This window comes from Furipterus horrens, unplaced genomic scaffold, assembly GCF_987537825.1.
Source record: "Furipterus horrens unplaced genomic scaffold, mFurHor1.1.pri manual_scaffold_3, whole genome shotgun sequence".
Taxonomy (NCBI): domain Eukaryota; kingdom Metazoa; phylum Chordata; class Mammalia; order Chiroptera; family Furipteridae; genus Furipterus; species Furipterus horrens.
This window is the reverse complement of record NW_028327173.1, coordinates 148,135,799-148,155,156: the sequence shown is the minus strand read 5'-3', so window position 1 is coordinate 148,155,156 and position 19,358 is coordinate 148,135,799. Positions and strand designations below refer to the sequence as shown.

General features: G+C 39.4%; 1 protein-coding gene and 1 non-coding gene across 2 annotated transcripts in view; one reads left to right on the top strand and one right to left on the bottom strand.

Annotated features, from left to right (window-relative positions):
• RTF1 (RTF1 homolog, Paf1/RNA polymerase II complex component) overlaps positions 1 to 19,358 on the bottom strand; it is a 64,183-nt gene that overhangs the window by 8,607 nt on the left and 36,218 nt on the right. The window contains exons 5-9 of the mRNA XM_090270444.1: positions 16,561 to 16,675; positions 16,096 to 16,207; positions 6,368 to 6,503; positions 5,692 to 5,869; positions 468 to 550 (exon numbers count right to left, since the gene is read on the bottom strand). Coding sequence (XP_090126570.1) covers positions 468 to 550; positions 5,692 to 5,869; positions 6,368 to 6,503; positions 16,096 to 16,207; positions 16,561 to 16,675 — 624 coding nt within the window. The remainder of the gene's footprint in view (positions 1 to 467; positions 551 to 5,691; positions 5,870 to 6,367; positions 6,504 to 16,095; positions 16,208 to 16,560; positions 16,676 to 19,358) is intronic.
• Positions 18,287 to 18,391, top strand: LOC150016322 (U6 spliceosomal RNA). The gene has a single exon (XR_016510166.1). It is a non-coding gene; the product is annotated as a U6 spliceosomal RNA (small nuclear RNA).

Sequence of the window (19,358 nt, the reverse complement as noted above, 5' to 3'; positions counted from 1 at the left end):
CTTATTTGCCCTCTTCTACCCTTCCAAAAAAAAAAAAAGAATTTTCAGGCTCCAAGAGGGCAGGTATTTGTGTGTCTTTTTGGTTTTTGCCTCTATCCTAATGCCTAGAACACTGGCACGTACCAGGCATTCAGTAAATTATCATGTTACTAAAGAGGAAGCTAAGTCCAGAAAGGTGACCTGGCTTGTCAAAGATCAGGTTAGTGACAGAGCCAGTACCAGAAGCAAGCCTCCTGACCATGCTTAGGAAATGCCTGCAGAGCTCTGGGAGCAGGTGGTCTCACCACCTTTTTCCTTCTATATGTCATACCACTTCATATCCCACTCTCTCTCTCTAGGCAGGAGCAGAATAAAAGTCTCCCTCCAAGTCCCAGAAAAACATCACACTGGGAGAGAATAGCAGCCCACCCAGGTAGTGCCTGTTAGCAATGACAGCAGAAGCTCCCACACAGAAACACCTCTCCTACCGTAGTTGTAGCCCTTTGTTTGTTCTGGTGCCACCAAGCTGGTAAACCTTAGCGGTTTCCACAACACCTGTGATCTCAGCAACCTAAGTGAAAGGACAGAGACAATATTCAAAAACAGACTCACTTAGAGCTCTCTACATCACACTCTCGTTGGCTCTACCAACCTGAATGCAGATAAGTGACCCTGCACTGAGGTGCCCACAGTTGAAAGGTGTTGTGGGCACCTTTCTCAGGTTTAGAACTATGGCCAAGTACTAGGAGCCCTGTGCCCAGAGTAAGAAAGAACCAGGAGTTATAGAAGCTTCTCCTCCAACTTAATTCTACTAGGGGATGTACTTGGAATTTCAGAGGTCAGTTTTATCAATCAAATATGAAGACCATGGGGGTCAGTTTCTGTGCCAAGCTTTCTATGATTTGGTATGTTAAAACCGTACAACCAAGAACAAAACAAAAAGAAAAAAGAAAACCAAACAGCAATGTTCCAGCCTTCTGGGCCACAGCAGCAGTGCTGAACCAACGAAAGACCTCTAGTAGGTTAGAGGGATGATGATGATAATGATGATGATGATGATTTTTTTTTTTTTACAAACCGCAATACTCTGTTTCAGAAGCTACTTACTATGCAACATAAAACATTTTCATTTACAGCAGGTCCTCAAATAATGTCATTGTGTTCAGTCATTTCATTACGATATTGATAACTCAAAATTGATTCCATAACAGAACTACTGTCTGTGTGGTTTGCACATTCTTCCCAGGCTGTGTGGGTTTTCTCTGGGGACTCCATCTCCTTCCACCTCTCAAAGAAGTGCACATGAGGTGAACTGGCTTGAATACATTGTACCAGTCTGTGAGTGGGGGTGAAGGGAAGGGGTTTGTTCCTACCTTGTGCCCTGCCACTCATGACCCTAAACCAGGGTAAGTGGGTTTAAAAAAATCATTACCTTACTTGTTTTCATTTATTTTTTAACAACTTCTTGTTTGCTTTTTTTAAATTATCTTTTATTTTTCAATTACAGTTGACTTACAATATTACATTAGTTTCAGGGGTACACCTCAGTGATAAGACATTATATAACTTACTAAGTGATCATCCCAATAAATCTCATGCCATCTGACACCACACAGTTATTCGAACATTATGAGCTAACCCTGGCTGGTTTAGCTCAGTGGATTGAGCGTCGGCCTGCGAGCTAAGTGTCGCTGGTTCGATCTTCCAGTCAGGGCACATCAGAGAAGGAAAACTCTGATTCCAAAAAACCTCCGCTGCCTTGCGGCATACCTCTTCAGGGGAAAGGCTAAGGGAGTAAACCCCGACAGAAAATCCGGAGCCGGAGTCCCTAAGGCGGTTTGACGTTGTAGTCAACACCGGCAACTCCTGCGGCGCACCTGAAGCCAAGCTGTACTGACTCCGTCTTTCCCTTGGACCCTTCAGCTGCGAAGAGAGGGGGGGTCTGCTGCATGGGCAACAGCAGACCCTCCATATCACCCTGCCCAGGCTCTGTAGCTTCAGCTTCACTGGAGAGGACACTCCAGCGTCATCACAAGATGTCGATTCAACACGGGAGGAGACAGATACCGTGTCACTCCCGAGTCGGACTGCACAGTCATTCTCGGCGGTGCAGATAGATTCTTAAGAAGCTACACCATCGTCTCTCGAGACGGACGGCTGCCGACGACGATTGGCTATATTCCCTATGCTGTACTTTACATCCCACGACTATTCTGTTACTACCAATTTGTAATTCTAATCTCTTCACCTTTTTCATCAAGCCACCCTCCCATTCGGCAACCATCAAAATGAAATCTATGAGTTTGTTTCTGTTCTGCTTGTTAATTTTGTTTTTTAGATTCAATTATTGATAATGTGTATTTATTGTCATTTTGTTGTTCAAATATACTTTAAAGATTTTACTTATTTATTTTTAGAGTGGGGAAAGGAGGAAGAGAGGGAGAGAAACATGATGTGTGAGAGAAATAGAAATCAGTTGCCTCTCTCATGCCCTCTACTGGAAACCTTGGCTGCAACCCAGGGATGTGCCTTGATTGGGAATCGAACTGACATCCTTTTGGTCTGAAGGCCAGCGCTCAATCCCACTGAGCCACACCAGCCAGGGCTATTCATATTTTTAATCCTCTTCTTCTTCTTCTTCATGTAATATTAACATTTCATGTAATATTGGTTTGGTGGTGATGAACTCCTTTAGCTTTTTCTTGTCTGGGAAGGTTTTTAGCTGTCCTTTGATTCTAAATGACAGCTTTGCTGAGTAGAGTAATTTTGGTTGCAGGTCCTCGCTTTCCATCACTTTGAATATTTCATGCCAATCCCTTCCGATCTGCCAAGTTTCTGTTGAGAAATCAGCTGACAGTTTTACGGAAGCTCCCTTTTATGTAACTAACTGCTTTTCTCTCGCTGTTTTTAAGATTCTCTTTATCTTTAACCTTTGGCATTTTAATTGTGTGTGTTGGAGTGGGCCTCTTTGAGTTCATCTTGTTTGGGACTCTGTGCCTACTGGACTTGTATTTCTATTTCCTTTACCAGGTTAGGGAAGTTTTCTGTCATTATTTTTTCAAATAGGTTTTCAATTTTCTGTTCTCTCTCTTCTCCTTCCAGCACCCCCATGATTCAAATGTTGGTACAACTGAAGTTGTACCAGGCTCCTTACACTATCCTCATTTTTTGGATTCTTTTTTCTTTTTGCTGTTCTGATTGGGTGTTTTCCACTTGCTTATTTTCCAGATCACTAATTTGATCCTCTGCTTCATGTACTCTACTGTTGATTCCCTGCAAATTACTCATGATTTCAGTTAATGTATGCTTCATTTCTGACTGATTCTTTTTCATGATTTCCATGTACCTTTTTGTGCTGTTTAAGTTCTGAGTTCATCTACTCCCCCTCTAAATTCATTGAGCATCCTTATAACCAGTGTTTTGAACTCTGAATCTGGTAGATTGCTTATCTCCATTTTGTTTAGTTCTTTTACTGGAGTTTTGTTCTGTTTTTTCATTTGAGATACGTTTCTTTGTCTCTTCATTTTGGGAGCCTCCCTGTGTTTGTTTCTATGTATTAGGTAGAGGGTTACATCTCCTAGTCTTGGTAGAATGGCCTACTGTAGTAGGGCCCAGTGGCACAGCCTCCTGGTTCGCCTGAGATGGGTACTCCAGGTGTGCCGCCCCTGTGTGGGCTGTGTACACCTTCCTGTGGTAGTGGAGCCTTGATTGCTGTTGGTACATCAACGGGAGGAATTTACCCTCAGGCCCATCAGCTGCCACCACTGTGAGGATTAGCTGCATGGGGGTCCACCCCACAGTGGGGCTTTGGTGTCTGCTGAATCTGCCACTTAAGTATGTTGCTTGTGGAGGTGATTGGGTGGTGCCTCAATATGAACTGAAGCTGTCTACTGGGTGTGCTGACTCTGAAGACTCCCAAGAGGAGAGACCAAGGTCAGCCACCATCTGTGTTTTGCCTGGAGCCACCTAGCATGAGCTACAAAGCAATCTGCAGATGGCTGTTACTTGTGCTGGGCTTGGAGGTTCCCAGGAGAGGCCACACTGAGAACCTAGACTGGCTGCTGTTAGTGCCGGGCCTAGGACCCCTTAGCAAGAGGTACGGGGCACACTGAGGCCTGATGCTGCTTCTTTGAGAGATTTTAGGAAAGTCTGAATCACGAGCCAAGACAGGCTATTTATACAGAAAAGCCACTGGAAATAGCTAGGGTGAGTTAGCTGCTTGGTGGGGTATGGTCTCAGGGAATCCAGGGCAGGGACAAATAGTGATAGCCAAGTCAATGGAGACTCAGATATGGCTCCAACCCCACCTGCCCCTCAGCTGGCAGCTCTGTGCGGGTAGGGCTCATCAACGGAACGATGGCCTCTGTCAACATTTCTGTCTGGAAGAAAGCTGCCCCTACTCCCCCAGCTCTCACCCTAATGCCAGACACCATAGTTCCTCCCTGTATGTCCCTGGTGCCTTTTGAGCTGCTGTTTCAGTGCTGGAACTCAGAAAATGAGTATGAGTCAGTCCATGCATGGGCCCTTTAAAAGGAACTGCCTGGAAGTCCAGAAGCCCTTGGTCTCACTCAGTCACTGCTGGTTTTTACAACCAGATATGGGGACTTCTCTTCCTGGCACTGGAACCCTGACTGGGGGGCCTGGTGTGGGGCTGGGACTCTTTGCTCCTGAGGGGGGACCTCCACAGCCAAGACAGCCCTTTCCATTTTTGTTTGCCACACTTGTGTGTGGGTCCAGCCTGTTCTACATCTCCACCCCTCCTACCAGTCTCAGTGCGGTTTCTTCTTTATAGCTTAAGTTGTAGGACTTCCTTTCGGCTAGATCTCAGGTGATTCTGAATGATGATTGTTCTGTAATTTAATTTTTGATGCAGTTGTGAAATGATGTCAGCACTGTTTTATCTATGCTGACATTTGACCAGAAGTCCCTTATGTTTTTATTACTTTTTAAAAAATTTTAATTTATTTCTAAAGACAGGGGAAGGGAGGGAGACAGAGAAGGAGAGAAACATTGTTGTGTGAGATTGGATTTGCCTCGCAAATGCCCCCAACTGGGGACCTGGCCTGCAACCCAGGCACATCTTCTGACTGGGAATCAAACTGGCACCCCTTTGGTTCACGGGCTGGCTCTCAATCCACTGAACCACACCAGCCAGGACAGTCTTTCTTAAATGTACGTATAACTCATATTTATTTCAATGTTTAATATCAGATGTGTTTGAGATGTCTATTTAAACGTCTGGTGATTTTGTTGTGACCAGAAATATGTCATAGAAGCTTACCCCTTGTTTATATCAATTAACCTATGGTAAAACTGGTTTTGTTGTATTTTGTTTCCCTTAAAGTCACAGTTTTTAAGAACCTATCGACAATGTTTAGTGAGTATTTACTGTATTTTTCAAATGAACAAAGCTTCCAGATTAAGTAACAACAAATATTTCATAAATCTCTCCCTTTTTGCTTTTGTATGAAAGGAAGGTAGAAGAAATTATTCTAAATCCAAACCCACAAGGCTCTAAGTACTCTTCCTGGCAGCAGGTCATGCACAATCCCTGGTTACCTCGGATAGTCACTATTCTATAGGCATCTCGACTAGAGTCTATTTTCCCATCAAATGGGACTAGAAGAGTGACAGATTCATACAGTAGTTCTTACTCCCAAGTGAGAGTTATATTTAAAACATGGACAATTGCCCAAAGAAAGAAACACTAACCCGGTAAACTGGTTTGCTGTTGTGGTTTCCAATGCCAATTCGTACAAAACATCCTGTGACAGTTTTAGCGAAGAAGGGCATATGACACCAACGTTCCAGCTTATGCCGTGATAATCGAACCCGATTCAATTCTTCAGGTAAGGAGACTGGTTGTGATTTTGGAGGGATCTCTTCTTTCCTGTGAGGAACAAAGGGCACTGGGAAAAGTGTTCATCATAAAAGTAGATCAAGATAAATAAATAAATACCAATTTCCTATAAGTTCACACAATCAAAGTACATGTGATTAAGGCAGTAGGAGAAATAAATGAGCCAAAAGGAAAGAGTGGTAAAAGAATTCTGTTCCTAACCAGTAGTGTGAACTGTATTGATAAGTCTGCCATCCCAGATAATCTGTCACAGTAAGAAAACAAATGGAAGCTCCTGGCCAATGTGAGGGTGACAGGAAGTCAGTTCCTAGCTACTGGGCTGGAACAAAATGTCCAGGGCTGTAGGACAAGAGCCAAAGGCAGGAACGTATATTTGGCCCAATGTACTGGGAAACTCACCTCAGAAATTCAGGTACTAAACCAAACAAAATCCATAGCCCAAATAGGGAGATTTTGGAAGTTACAGTAAGCTTCTGCTCAAAGAACCCACCTATCCTAACTACCAGACCAAAATGTACACAAGCTTACTCTTCTTCTTCATCAGATGACGATGTTCGGGACGAGCGGTCTGACTTTTCACTGGACTTGTCATCCTCTTCTTCCTCCTCATCGTCAGAGTACACTTCACTGGTTTTTAATGGCTGTTTTTTGGCGAGGAGCTCAGCTAAAAAACAGTGGGAAATGTTTACCTAGGTTCTTTCAATAAGAAACTGAAACATTCTTCACCTTTGAAAAAGAACTGACACACGGAAAATGATTTGATAGCTCTATCTTCTCTGAATTGGATTGTGATTACTTGGACTATATACAGGAGTGAGTTAAACCAGAGTTAAAATCACTGAGGCACCAAATGTCAAGCCTCAGTAAACAAAAAAGGGTGTGGGGGATTGTTGCTAACTGGGAAGAAGGGTCACCAATGCTACTGTCAGTTGTCTTTTATTGCACTCAAGGCACTTGACAATGAGCTTATAAGATGGGAAAAAACATTTATGATGTCTTCAGAGAATCTCTGAGTAAATCTTTATATGGTAACTGTCTCAACTAGTCAACTTTGTTGTTGTAGACAGAAAGCAGCTATATGCCTTGGATGGGTGCTTCAGTTGTTTAGTGCTGTCCTGCTACGCCAAGGTTGTGGGTTCTATTTCTGGTCAGGGCAAATAAAAGAAATAACCAATGAATCCGCAGCCTAAGAGGAACAACATCAATGTCTGTCTGCCTCTCTGTCTCTCTTTCTGCCTCCAACTCTCTCTCTAAAATCAATTAAAAAGAAAGAAAGAAAGAAAACAGCTATAGACAATTATGAGACAAATGGGTATCAGTGTATTCTAATAACACTTTACTTATAAAAAGGTAGTTTATCTATGCACCCCTATGTTCATAGCAGCGCTATTTACAATAGCTAAGTGCGGGAAACAGCCTAAGTGTCCATCTGTAGATAAGTGAATAAAAAAACCGTGGTACATTTATACAATGGAAAACTATACAGCAGAAAGAAGGAAGGAACTCCTACCCTTCATGACAGCGTGGATGGAAATGGAGAGTATTATGCTGCTAAGTGAAATAAGCCAGGCAGAGAAAGACAAATATCATACGACCTCATCTATAAGTGGAACCTAATGAACAAAACAAATAAGCAAAATAGAACCAGAGTCATGCAAATTAGGAACAAACTGACAGTGGCCAAAGGGGAGGGGAGAGGGCGCTAACCTGGGAAAGAAAGGGAAGGGCCTAGTCAAGGAACAAGTATAAAGGACCCATGGTACATGGACAACAGGGTGGGGATTGACGGTGGGAGCAGGGGTGGGGGGTGGCGCAGGGGAGAGCAACGGGGGAAAAATTAGGACAACTGTAATCGAACAACAATTTTTTTAAAAAGGTAGTTTATCAACCACTGCTCAACATAAAAACTAAGGAGTGATTTCTAGGACATACCGTTAAGTAAAAAAGGCAAGGTAGAGAAAAGTGTGTATAGTGTGCTACCATTAATCTAAGATAGGAGGTGAATCTGTGTCCTTTTGTTTAGGAAAAAAAAGGAATACAAAAAAATTTTAAGTGGTTACCTATTATGGGAAGAAGGCAAGGAGTGAAATAGAAAGGTACAATACTAAACGTTTTTGAATATACCTTGTTTAACAGATTTGACTTTGGAACCTTGTGTTTTATGTAATCATAAAACAAAACAATAAAGTCAAATCTATACATCAGAAGCAAAAATGAAGCAAAGTATTCATTTGATGGCAAAACCATAACAAGTGACTTTAAAACATACCCACTGAAAAGACAGACAAATAGAACAGAAAGAGATATAGAATAGAAAGCCCAGAAATAAACCCTTGCATATATGGTCAAATGATTTTTGACAAGAATGTCAAGACCATTCAATGGGGAACAGTATTTTAAAAAAAAAATAGGTATCTCACTTGCCAAAAAAACAAAACAAAACAAAAAACAAACAAACCGTAACAACAACAAAAACACCAAATAACAAAAACAAAGAAGTTGGATCCTTACCTTATACTATCAACAAAAATTAACTCAAAATGCTCACAATGGATCACAGATCTAAATATAGGAACTAAAGCTATAAAACTCTGCCCTCACTGGTGTGGCTCAGTGGATTGAGTGCCAGCCTGCAAACCAAAATGTCACTGGTTCCATTCCCAGTTAGGGCACATGACTGGGTTGCAGGCCACCTCCCCAGTTAGGGGCATGTGAGAGGCAACCAAGCAATGTATCTCGCGCATTGATGTTTCTTTCCCTTTCTCCCTTTCTTCCCCTTTCTCTAAAAATAAAATAAATAAAATCTTTAAAAATAAATAAATAAAGTTATAAAACTCTTTAAAAAATATAGAAGGTTCATGACACTGGTTACCAATTTCTTGGATATGACAAAAGCACAAGCAACAGAAGAAAAACATGAAATTAAATTGTATTTCATCCAAATTAACAACACTATCAAGAGTGAAAAGACAAATCTGTGGTATTAAAAATATACTGGAGAGCCCTGGCTGCTGTGGCTCAGTGGATTGAACGTTGGCCTGTGAGCCAAGTTGTCGCTGGTTCGATTCCCAGCCAGGGCACATGACTAGGTTTCATGTCAGGTCCCCAGTTGGGGGCGCGTGAGAGGCAACCACACAGTGATGTTTCTCTCCCTCTCTTTCTCCTCTCCTCTCTCTCTAAAAATACATACATAAACAAACAAATAAATCATTAAACAAACAAACAAACATACTGGAAGAAGCTCTTCTAAGTAAAAGGTTTTTTCCGGGGGGCAGAAAAAAAGAAAGAAAAAAGAAAGAGTGAAAAGACCAAATGGGAGAAAATATGTGTAGATCATCTACCTGATAAGAGATTAAGAGTAAAAAATGTAGAGAACTACAACTTAACAACAAAAACCAAAGTTGATTAAAAATTGGCAAAAGATAATAGACATTTCATCAAAGAAGTTATCTAAATGGTTGACAAGCACATGAAAAGATGTTCAAAACCACTAATCATTAGGGAAATGCAAATCAAAACCACAGTGAGATACCATTTCATATCTACTATGATGGCTATTATAAAAAAGACAACAACAAGGTTGGTGAGGATGTGGAAAAAGTGGAACTCTTATACACTGCTGGTGGGAATGCAAAATGGTGAAGTCATTTTTGAAAAACAATCTGCCAGTTTCTCAAAAGGCCAAACACTGATTTACTATATGGGTCGACAATTCCACTCCTAAGTATATAACCAAGAGTAATAAAAACATGCTTCTACCCAAACACTTACACGCAAATGTTCATAGAAGAATTATTCATAAAAGTGAAAAAAAAAAGTAGAAATGAGCCAAATGTCTATCAAGAATAGAAAAATTAAATGTGTTTATCCATACAATGGAATATTATTCAGACATAAAAGAGTATTGATAGATGCTACAACATGGATGAACCTAGAAAACATGTTAAGTAATAAAAGCCAGACACGAAAGACCATATATTGTGTGATTTCATTTATAGAAAATATCCAGAATAGGCAAACCAACAGAGAGCAGATTAATGCTTGCCCAGGGCTGATAGATATGGGGGTGGCGGCTAAGAGATATAGGGTTTCTTTTTAGGGTAATAACATATAAAATCCATTGAGTTTTATTGCACAGCTCTGTGACAACTGCCTTGTATACTTTAAATGAGTAAACAGTATAGTACCTTAATTACATCTCATAAGGTTATTATAAAAAAGAAAAGGAAACAAAAAAAGCTTGATATCCTGATTTTGAAATGGACTTATTAGTATGCGGCTCCTGATAAATTTTATATTAAAAATAAAAAATTCAGGGTCAAGATGGAGACTAGGTAAATGTGGTACTCATACCCTACTACAACTACATCAAAACTACAAACAACCATCATTCACAACCATCTGAAATCTAGCTGAACAAAAGTCCTACAACTAAGGCTATAAAGAAGCCATGTGGAGACAGGTAGGAGAGATGAAGACTTGGAACGGGCTGGTCCCATACCCGCATGTGGCCGTTAAAAATCGGGAGGCATATCTCAGCTGCAGAGGTCTCCCCTGAGGAGTCAGGGGTTCCAGCACGACAACAGGTCCACTAGTCCATGGTTCCAGTGTCAGGAAGAGAAATCCCCATAACTTCTGGCTGTGAAAACCAGCGGGAGTTGGAGATGAGTGATACAAAGCACTGCTAAAATCCCAAGCGGTTCTCAGAAAGGGCCCACATCGACTTACTCGGACTCATTCACTCTGAACTCCAGTGCTGTGGTAGCAGCTTGAAAGATGCCAGGAACAAAGCAGAAGAATTGAATTGTCTGACTCTGGAGTGAAATTTCTGAGGGGCAACTTTCTCCCAGATGAATGTTCCTTTGCTGAGCCCTCCCCCAACAGAGCAAGCAAGCTGGCACAATATCTGAGTCTCCATCAACTTGGTTAACACTGTTTGCCCCACCCTGGTGATTCCCTGAGACCATGCCCCACCCAACTGGCTGGCCAGATGAGGCCATTTCCAGTGGTTTCCCCATATAAATGGCCTTGTCTTGGCTCATGCTGGAGAATTTCCTAAAATCTCTCAAAGTTCCACACACCTTAAACAAGCAGCATCCGGCCTTGGTCTGCCCCGTACTTGAAAGTGGCCCTAGGCCTGACACTAGCAGTTTGACACCTTCTGGACATCTCCTAGCCCAGCACAAGTAGTAGCCATCTGCAGATTATTCTGTAGCTCATGCTGGGTAGCCTCAGGCAGAACACACGTGGTGGCTGAACTTGGCTGGCACCTCCTGGCACCAGAGTCAGCACACCCAGTGACAGCTTCAGACCACAGTGGAGCACCACCCAACCACCTCCACAGCAGCTCCTCTGCTGTGCTCAAGAGCCAGTCCTTGAAGCAAACTGGCCAACAGCATTCAAGGCTCAACTACAACAGGAGGGAGTACACAGTCCACAGGTGGGTGGGGTTGCAACTGGAGAGCTCAGCTTAGGTGAATAGGGAGGCCCTATGGGACATCTACTACATAAGGCCACTCTAACAAGATCAGGAGATGTAGCACTCTACCCAACACATAGAAATAAACACAGGGAGGCTCCCACAAGGAGGAGACAAAGAAACATGTCCCAAATGAAAGAACAAAACAAAAACTCAAAAAAAGAACTAATGTAAAATGGAGATAAGCTATCTACTAGATTCAGAGTTCAAAACACTGGTTATAAGGATACTCAATGAACTTAGGGGAAGAGTTGATGAACTTTGTGAGAACTTCAACAAAGAGATGAAAAAAACATAAAAATGGAGATAGAAAATATAAAAAAGAACCAGTCAGAAATGAAGGATACAAAAACTGAAAAGAATACATTACAGGGAATCAACAGTAGAGTACGTGAAGCAGAGGATCAAATCAGTGGGCAGAAAATACCCAATCAGAACAGCAAAAGAAAAAAAAAGAGTAGTTAAAGAGCCTCTGCAACAACTTCAAGCATACCAACATTTGCATCATGGAGGTGCTGGAAAGAGAAGAAAGGAATTGAAAATCTATTTGAAAATATAATGATGGAAAATTTCCCTAATCTAAAGAAGGAAATAGACATACAGGCCCAGTAAGCACACAGAGTCCAAAACAAGACAAATTCAAGAGGCCCACACTAAGACACATCATAATTAAAATGCCAAAGATTAAAAACATGAGAATCTTAAAAGTAGCAAGAAAAAAGCAGTTAGTTACCTACATGGGAGCTCCCTTAAGATTGTTGGCTGATCTCTCAACAGTAACTTTGCAGACCAGAATGGACTGGCACAAAATATTCAAAGTGATGAAAAGCAAAAACCTACAACCAAGATTACTCACCTCAGCAAAGCTATCACTTAGAATGGAAGGGTAGACAAAGAGCTTCCCAGATAAGAAAAAGCTAAGGATTTGATCACCACCAAACCACTATTTACAAGAATTGCTAAGATTCTTCTTTAAGGAGAAAAAAGAAATAAAACGACAGTAAATGCATATTTATCAAAATTGGTAAGAAAACAAGATCCTGACATATGCTGTCTACAAGAGACTCACTTCAGATCAAAAGACACACACCAACTGAAAGAAAAGGGGTGAAAAAAGTACATACTACTTTTCTTATTTATTTATTTATTTATTTTTAGAGAGAGTGGAAAGGAGAAAGAGAGGGAGAGAAACATCATTGTGTGATTGCCTCTCATGCACCCCCAACTGGGGACCTGACGTGCAACCTAGTCATGTGCCCTGACTGGGAATCGAACCAGCGACACTTGGTTCACAGGCCGACGCTCAATCCATTGAGCCACAGCAGCCAGGACCATCTTTTTCTTTTTATATCCTTACCTAAAGACATGCTTATTAATTTTGGAGAGAGGGAAAGGGAGGGAGAGAAACATCAATGTGAGAGAGAAATATCTATCAGTTGCCTCTCGTACGCACCTTGAACCTGCAACCTAGGCATGTGATCTGACCAGGCATCGAACCTGTGACCTTTCAGTTTATAGGACTACTCTCCAACCAACTGAGCCACACTGGCCAGAGCAAAAAGATATCTTTTGACATGGAAACAAGCAAATAAAAAAGCTAGTGTATAGCAATACTTATACCAGACAAAACAGACTTTAAACAAAGACTTAACATGTAATAATGAAGAATCCAGCAACTTGATCTCTGGGTATTTATCTGAAGAAACCCAAAACACTAAATTGAAAAGACACAGGCATCTATATATCATCGAAGCATTATTTACAATAGCAAAGAAATAGAAGCAACCTAAGTGTTCATCAATAGATGTATGAATTAAAAAAGTGGTGCATATATACAATGAAATATGACTTAGCCATTAAAATAAATAAATAAAATATTGCTATTTGCAACAACATAGATAGATCTAGAGGGTACTGCACTAAGTGTAATAAGTCAGATAGAGAAAGATACAATTTCACTTCTATGTGGAATCTAAAAAAACAAAATAAATGAACAAACAGACTAGAATCAGACTCAATGATACAAAGAACATTTTGACAGTTGCCAGATGGAAGAAGTAGTTGGGAGAATGGTTGAAAAGGTGAAGGGATTAAGAAGTATTATGCAAATTAGTAGTTACAGAATAGCTGTGTGGCTATAAAGTACAGCATAGGGAATATAGTCAATGATATTGTAAAAACCACATTTGCTGTCAGATGGGCACTACATTTATAGAGGCAATCACTTTGTAAGTTATATAGATGTCTAATCACTAGGTTGTACACCTGAAACGAATATAATATTGTATACCAACTGTTTACAATAAATTATTTATTTATTCAATAATTTAATAAATAATTATTTATTAAAGTAATTAAAAAATAATAAATGAATGAAAAATAAATTATTAAAAAAAAAACAAAACAGCTCTGTACACTGAAAAGGCTTAGACAAAATGGCCAACCCAGTAGCATGAGCCCTTGCTGGGTCTAGACTGTGGTGTCGAAATATAATTTCTCATGAAAAAGGAACCAGGGTTCCTTAGAGGAATGGCTGACTCCAAATCCAGAAAGCAAGAAAGCTATTAAAGACTACTGGGGTCTCATGTCAAAATGGTTCGGTTAGGACACTGTGGGTCTCAATAATAATAATTGCAATGGATTAAAATGTATAAAGTATCTTAAAATCCATGAGTTCACAGGGATATTCAAGATAAACTAACTTCATTGGTCACCTTTGGAAGTTGTTAAGGAACTATCTCATTCTCCTAAAAAGCAGTAAAGCAAAAAGTTAACTTTTTTTAAATCAAGCATTAATTCTGCCTTTCCTATAAAAAATAGCACCTGTTGGTAACTAAATGGCTGATGAGAAGTTTCTGTTTATAGAAGTAGACCAGATAATAAATGAAGAAAGAATAATAGATTAGAACATCATCATTCCTTTGCAACTCATAAATTAAATGATCTACGTAATACTTATCAATGGCTGTTGGGATAGAACATATTACTATTTCCAGTTCTTCACCCTTCTCTGTACCCATATCCTTTTGCATTGTGACTCAGTGGTTCCTCCCAGCCATTAATGTTGGGCTTGGTCGTATGACTTGCTTTGACCAATGGAATGTGTACACATCCGACATTGCCCATTCCAAGTCTAGGCCATAAGAGGCTTCTCTTGTTTCTGCTTACCTCTATTATACTTCTGCTATCACCATGAGAAGAATGTACCCTAGTTATACTGGTCTGAAGTAAAGATAGGGAGAACATACCTGGTTCTATCCTGAAGCTTGGGGATAATCCCAGCTAAACTGTATATTAGGCAACCCCTGGCTGAACTGCAGATGCATGAGTAAGAACAAATGATTGTTTATCTGAGTTTGGGGAGTTTGTTATTTGTTATTTCATATTATTGTGGTAAAAGTTAAGTGAGAGCTGGCAGTATCACAAAATGAGACAAGCCGATATCATGGGTCTCCTGATAGAATATACCAATACCTAAAACTTAGCCTTTCCCCCAAAAACAAGATACAAAGAAAATAAATCCAAATTTGCCCAATTCTCTAGATCCAACTACAAATTATAGAAATTTCAAGGGACTAGAAGTACACATTCAACAACACCAATGTGATGTACTTAGCATCTGTGAGAAACCACAGGATAAATGACTTGATTTCTTCAACAGATAAGTTGGAAGGGGCTAAAAAAGAGATGGACAGGAAAATCTATAGATGAAGCGACTTTGGGGATATATTAACAAACCACAATGTCTGGATTTTATTTATGATCCTTATTTAAATGACCAAATTAGTACATTTTAATTCTAAAACAAGAGAAATTGAACACTGACTAGATATTTGGATACAGTAATATAATATTAAGGGAATCCTTACCATTTTTAGGTACATTAGTTATATTTAAAACAAGAGTCCTTATCTTTTCAATAGTATTTAAGTAATTATGGTTGAAACATAATGATGCTGGAATTTACTTCAAAATAACATGACGGAAGAGGGAGTGGGGCTTTAACAAAACTGGCCATGAGTTACTTTTATTATTCTTATGCACTATTCAGACCTGTTAAGAGTAGGTGTGGGTTTATAACTGCCAAGTTTGCCCAGTACAGTAGTTTTATCACTCTAAGTATAACTTATTGATGGAGTCCCACAGTAGTTTCAGTGTTAGGTACAGTTTTCTCCATCATAAATCTGTGCAGTTTCCCTTTAGGTGATGAAATGTTTAAGACATCTGTGTACACAGTTATTCAGTTTTTATGAACCATTGTACCCTGTTAATGCATATTGCTCTTTGACTCTGTATCTATTTGTACTGACCAAACCTAAATAAAGATTAAACAAAAAATTTTTTGATAATTCCCTTTAAAAAAAAAATTCCAGAGAGATAGGAAGGGGAAGAAAGAGAAACATTGACTGGTTGCCTCCCATACATGCCCCAGCTGGGGACCAAACCCGTGACCCAGGTATGTGCCCTGACTGGGAATTGAACTCATGACCTTTGGTCTATGGGATGATGCTCCAACCAACTGAGCCACACCAGCTAGTGCCTCAATAAAGATTTTTATTGTAACTTCTGCAAAAAAAAAAAAAAGATTAGCCATGAGTTGATTGTTGAGGTTGGATGATGATGGGTTCATGGGGGTTCATTATACTATACTCTATATGTGTTTGGAATTTCCCATAATAAAAGAGCTGAAAAATGGGAAAAATTAAAATGGGCACCAGGAAGTCAAATCATTTTTATGATCAAAGACACAAAGTAGCATTATATTTTCCCCACTTACCTGTTCTGTTCTTTCGTTTTTCTCTCTCAGCTTTTAGCTCCTCCATGGCTTGAGATTTCTTATCTAGTTTCTCATCCCGTTTGGAACGCCGTTCCTTGTTATGGGATGTTACCTGGGAAGGGAAAGATATGTAGGATGGCTATTTTACCAACTGCTAGTAGGATTTTCTATACCCAACAATCATTCAGTTCTTCACCGTAAACCTACATTTGCTGCAGAAACTGAAACTTGCTTAAAAGGAGAGAGCATCCTCTTGTGGACAAAGAGGAGAGAGCAGTAAATTCAGCCCCTAGCTTACCTGCCTAATAAACAGAAAGCTTAAGAATTATAGGAGTAAGCGCTTTCAAGAAGGACACCCTAGATCATAGCTAATATTTACTGATTAATACAAACCAGTTTTTTATATAAATACACACTCAAAACAGATTTTACTCTTTGGATAATGACATCCATTGAATTTCCTACCTGAGATTCTTGAATCTGTGTCAGTTTTTTCTTTTCCTGCTCCTCTTCTTGCTTTTTCTTTTTTTCTTTCTTTTCTTTCTTTTTGGCTGTTTTTAGTTTTTTCTTGATTTCAAATCTGGTTAAGAGATATTTGTTTGGTTTTTAAGTGCTAATGAAATATTTGTAAAGACTGATTTCTATTAGATAGGAAAAAGGAAGTAAGTAGAGGGAAGGAGTTAATAAATGTTTTGGCTTTCTGCAAGAAACTCCAATGTACAAGTACTATAAAAATATTTAATATAGCCCTGGCTGGTGTGGCTCAGTGGACTGAGCACTGGCCTGCAAACCAAAGGGCTGCCGATTCGATTCCCAGTCAGGGCACATGCCTGGGTTTAGGGCCAGGTCCTCAGTTGGGAGCACGTGACAACAACCACACATCGATGTTTCTCCCCCTCTCTTTCTCTCTCCCTTCCCTTCTCTCTAAAAATAAATAAATTTTAAAAATCTTAAAAAATATATTGAATATAAGTAAACCAAAAGTACTTAAAAGCATTAAGCTGGAATAAACTTAAAATGAGGGAAAATATTCAGGATACTATTATATCCTGGTGGTAACAACACAGCTCTTCCTTAACCTTCATATAATAGAAATAATTGATTTTTAAATCAACACCAATGGTGTTCCATTAGAGACAGAACGAAGCCAGAGAGTGCCGCTGTCACATTCTGAAGTGGTGAAGACAAAGGCTGTATTTGAATAAGACTGTTTTCCCTCTTTCATTAGAAACCCCCTCCCCCCACCTCAGCAAACATATCAATAAATACACTATTCTCTTAAGTGCAATCTAGACTTCCTGTCTATAATAAAAATCAGGCTTTTGTGAAATAAAACGTTTTTGTGTTTGTGAATTTAGGGAACATTATGGACAGCAGAAAGGAATAAAATAAACATCAAACTCTTAATATATCACTCCAAAATAACTCCAACAGTCAAATTTTTACTTAGTTCTTAACACAGTACTCAAAAAAATTTTATATCCTTTCAGTTATTATTAAGGTTCCAAATGTACTTTTATAATGTAAAAAGATAAAAGATAGGGGTGCACTGTTATAAATTTACTCCTTTTTGAAACAGTTAATAATTAAACAACACACTCCTACATAATTAATGTGTCAAAGAAGAAATCACAAGTGAAATTAGAAAATAATTTAAGATGACTGAAAATGAATATACAATGTATCAAAACTTATAGAATGTAGCTAATGCAGTGCCTAAAGAGAAATGTATAGCTGTAAATGACAATATTAAAAATAAAGACAGATTTCAAATCAATAACTTCACTTCCATCTTAAGACAGTGGAAAAAGAACAAACTAAATATAAAACAAGCAGAAGAAAAGAATAAAAATTAGAGCAGAAATTAATGAAACAAAATAGAAAAACAATATAATCAATAAAACCAGAGCTCATTCTTTGAAAAGATCAACAAAATTGATAAACCTTTGTCTAGAATGAACAAGAAAAAAGAGAAGACTCAAACTACAAAAATCAGGTATGAAAGAGGACACATCACCATCAACCTTACAGAAATAAAAAAAGATCATAGGGAACACTATAAACAACTGTATGGCAACAAGTTAGGTAATTTAGATGGGATGAAAAAAATCTCTAGAAAGTCACAAACCACCAAATGACTCAAGAAGATAGAAAAGTCAGTGTAGGACCTATAATAAAAGTTTGAATTAGTGTGCTTGCTCTGGCAGCACATAACACTAAAATTGGAACAATACAGAGATTAGCATGGCCCCTGTGCAAGGATGTCACGCAAACTCGTGAAGCATTCCAAATTTTTAGACTTAAATGCAAGCTATGACACCATAAGAGTCCTAGAGGAAAACATAGGCAGTAAAATTTCAGCTATCCCATGTAGCAATATTTTCATCGATATATCTCCTAGGGCAAGGGAAATAAAGGAAAGAATAAAGAAATGGGATGACATCAAACTAAAGAGTTTCTGCTCAGTGAAAGAAAACGTCAGCAAGATGAAAAGGGAATCAACCATATGGGAAAACATATTTGCCAATGATATATCAGACAAGGGTTTGATCTCCGAAATATATAAAGAACTTACACCACTCAACACCAAGAAGACATACAGCCCAACTAAGAAATGGGCAAAGGACCTGAACAGACGCTTCTCCAAATAGGACATACACAGGGCCCACGGGCATATGAAAGAATGCTCAACATCACTAGCCATCAGAGAGATGCAAATAAAAACCACAATGAGAAACCACCTCACACCGGTCAGAATGGTCATCATCAACAAATCAACAAACAAATGTAGACAAGGATGTGGAGAAAAGGGAACCCCAGTGCACTGTTGATGGGAATGCAGACTGGTGCAGCCACTATGGAAAACAGTATGGAATTTCTTCAAAAACTAAAAATGGAAAAGCCTCTTGATCCAGCAACACTACTGCTAGGATTATACGCGAAAAATCCTGAAACCCCAATTCAAAAGAACCTATGTATCCCTATACTCAGAGCAGCGCTATTTACAATAGCCAAGTGCTGGAAACAGCCGAAGTGCCCATCTGTAGATGAGTGGATCAAAAAACTGATACATTTCCACAATGGAGTACTATGCAGCAGAAAGAAAGGAGGAGTTCCTACCCTTCACGACAATATGGATGGAACTTGAGAGTAATATGCTTAGTGAAATAAGCCAGGCAGTAAAAGACAAATACCATATGATATCACCTAATACAGAAAACTAATGAACAGCACAAAGAAATGAGCAAAACAGAACCAGAGAC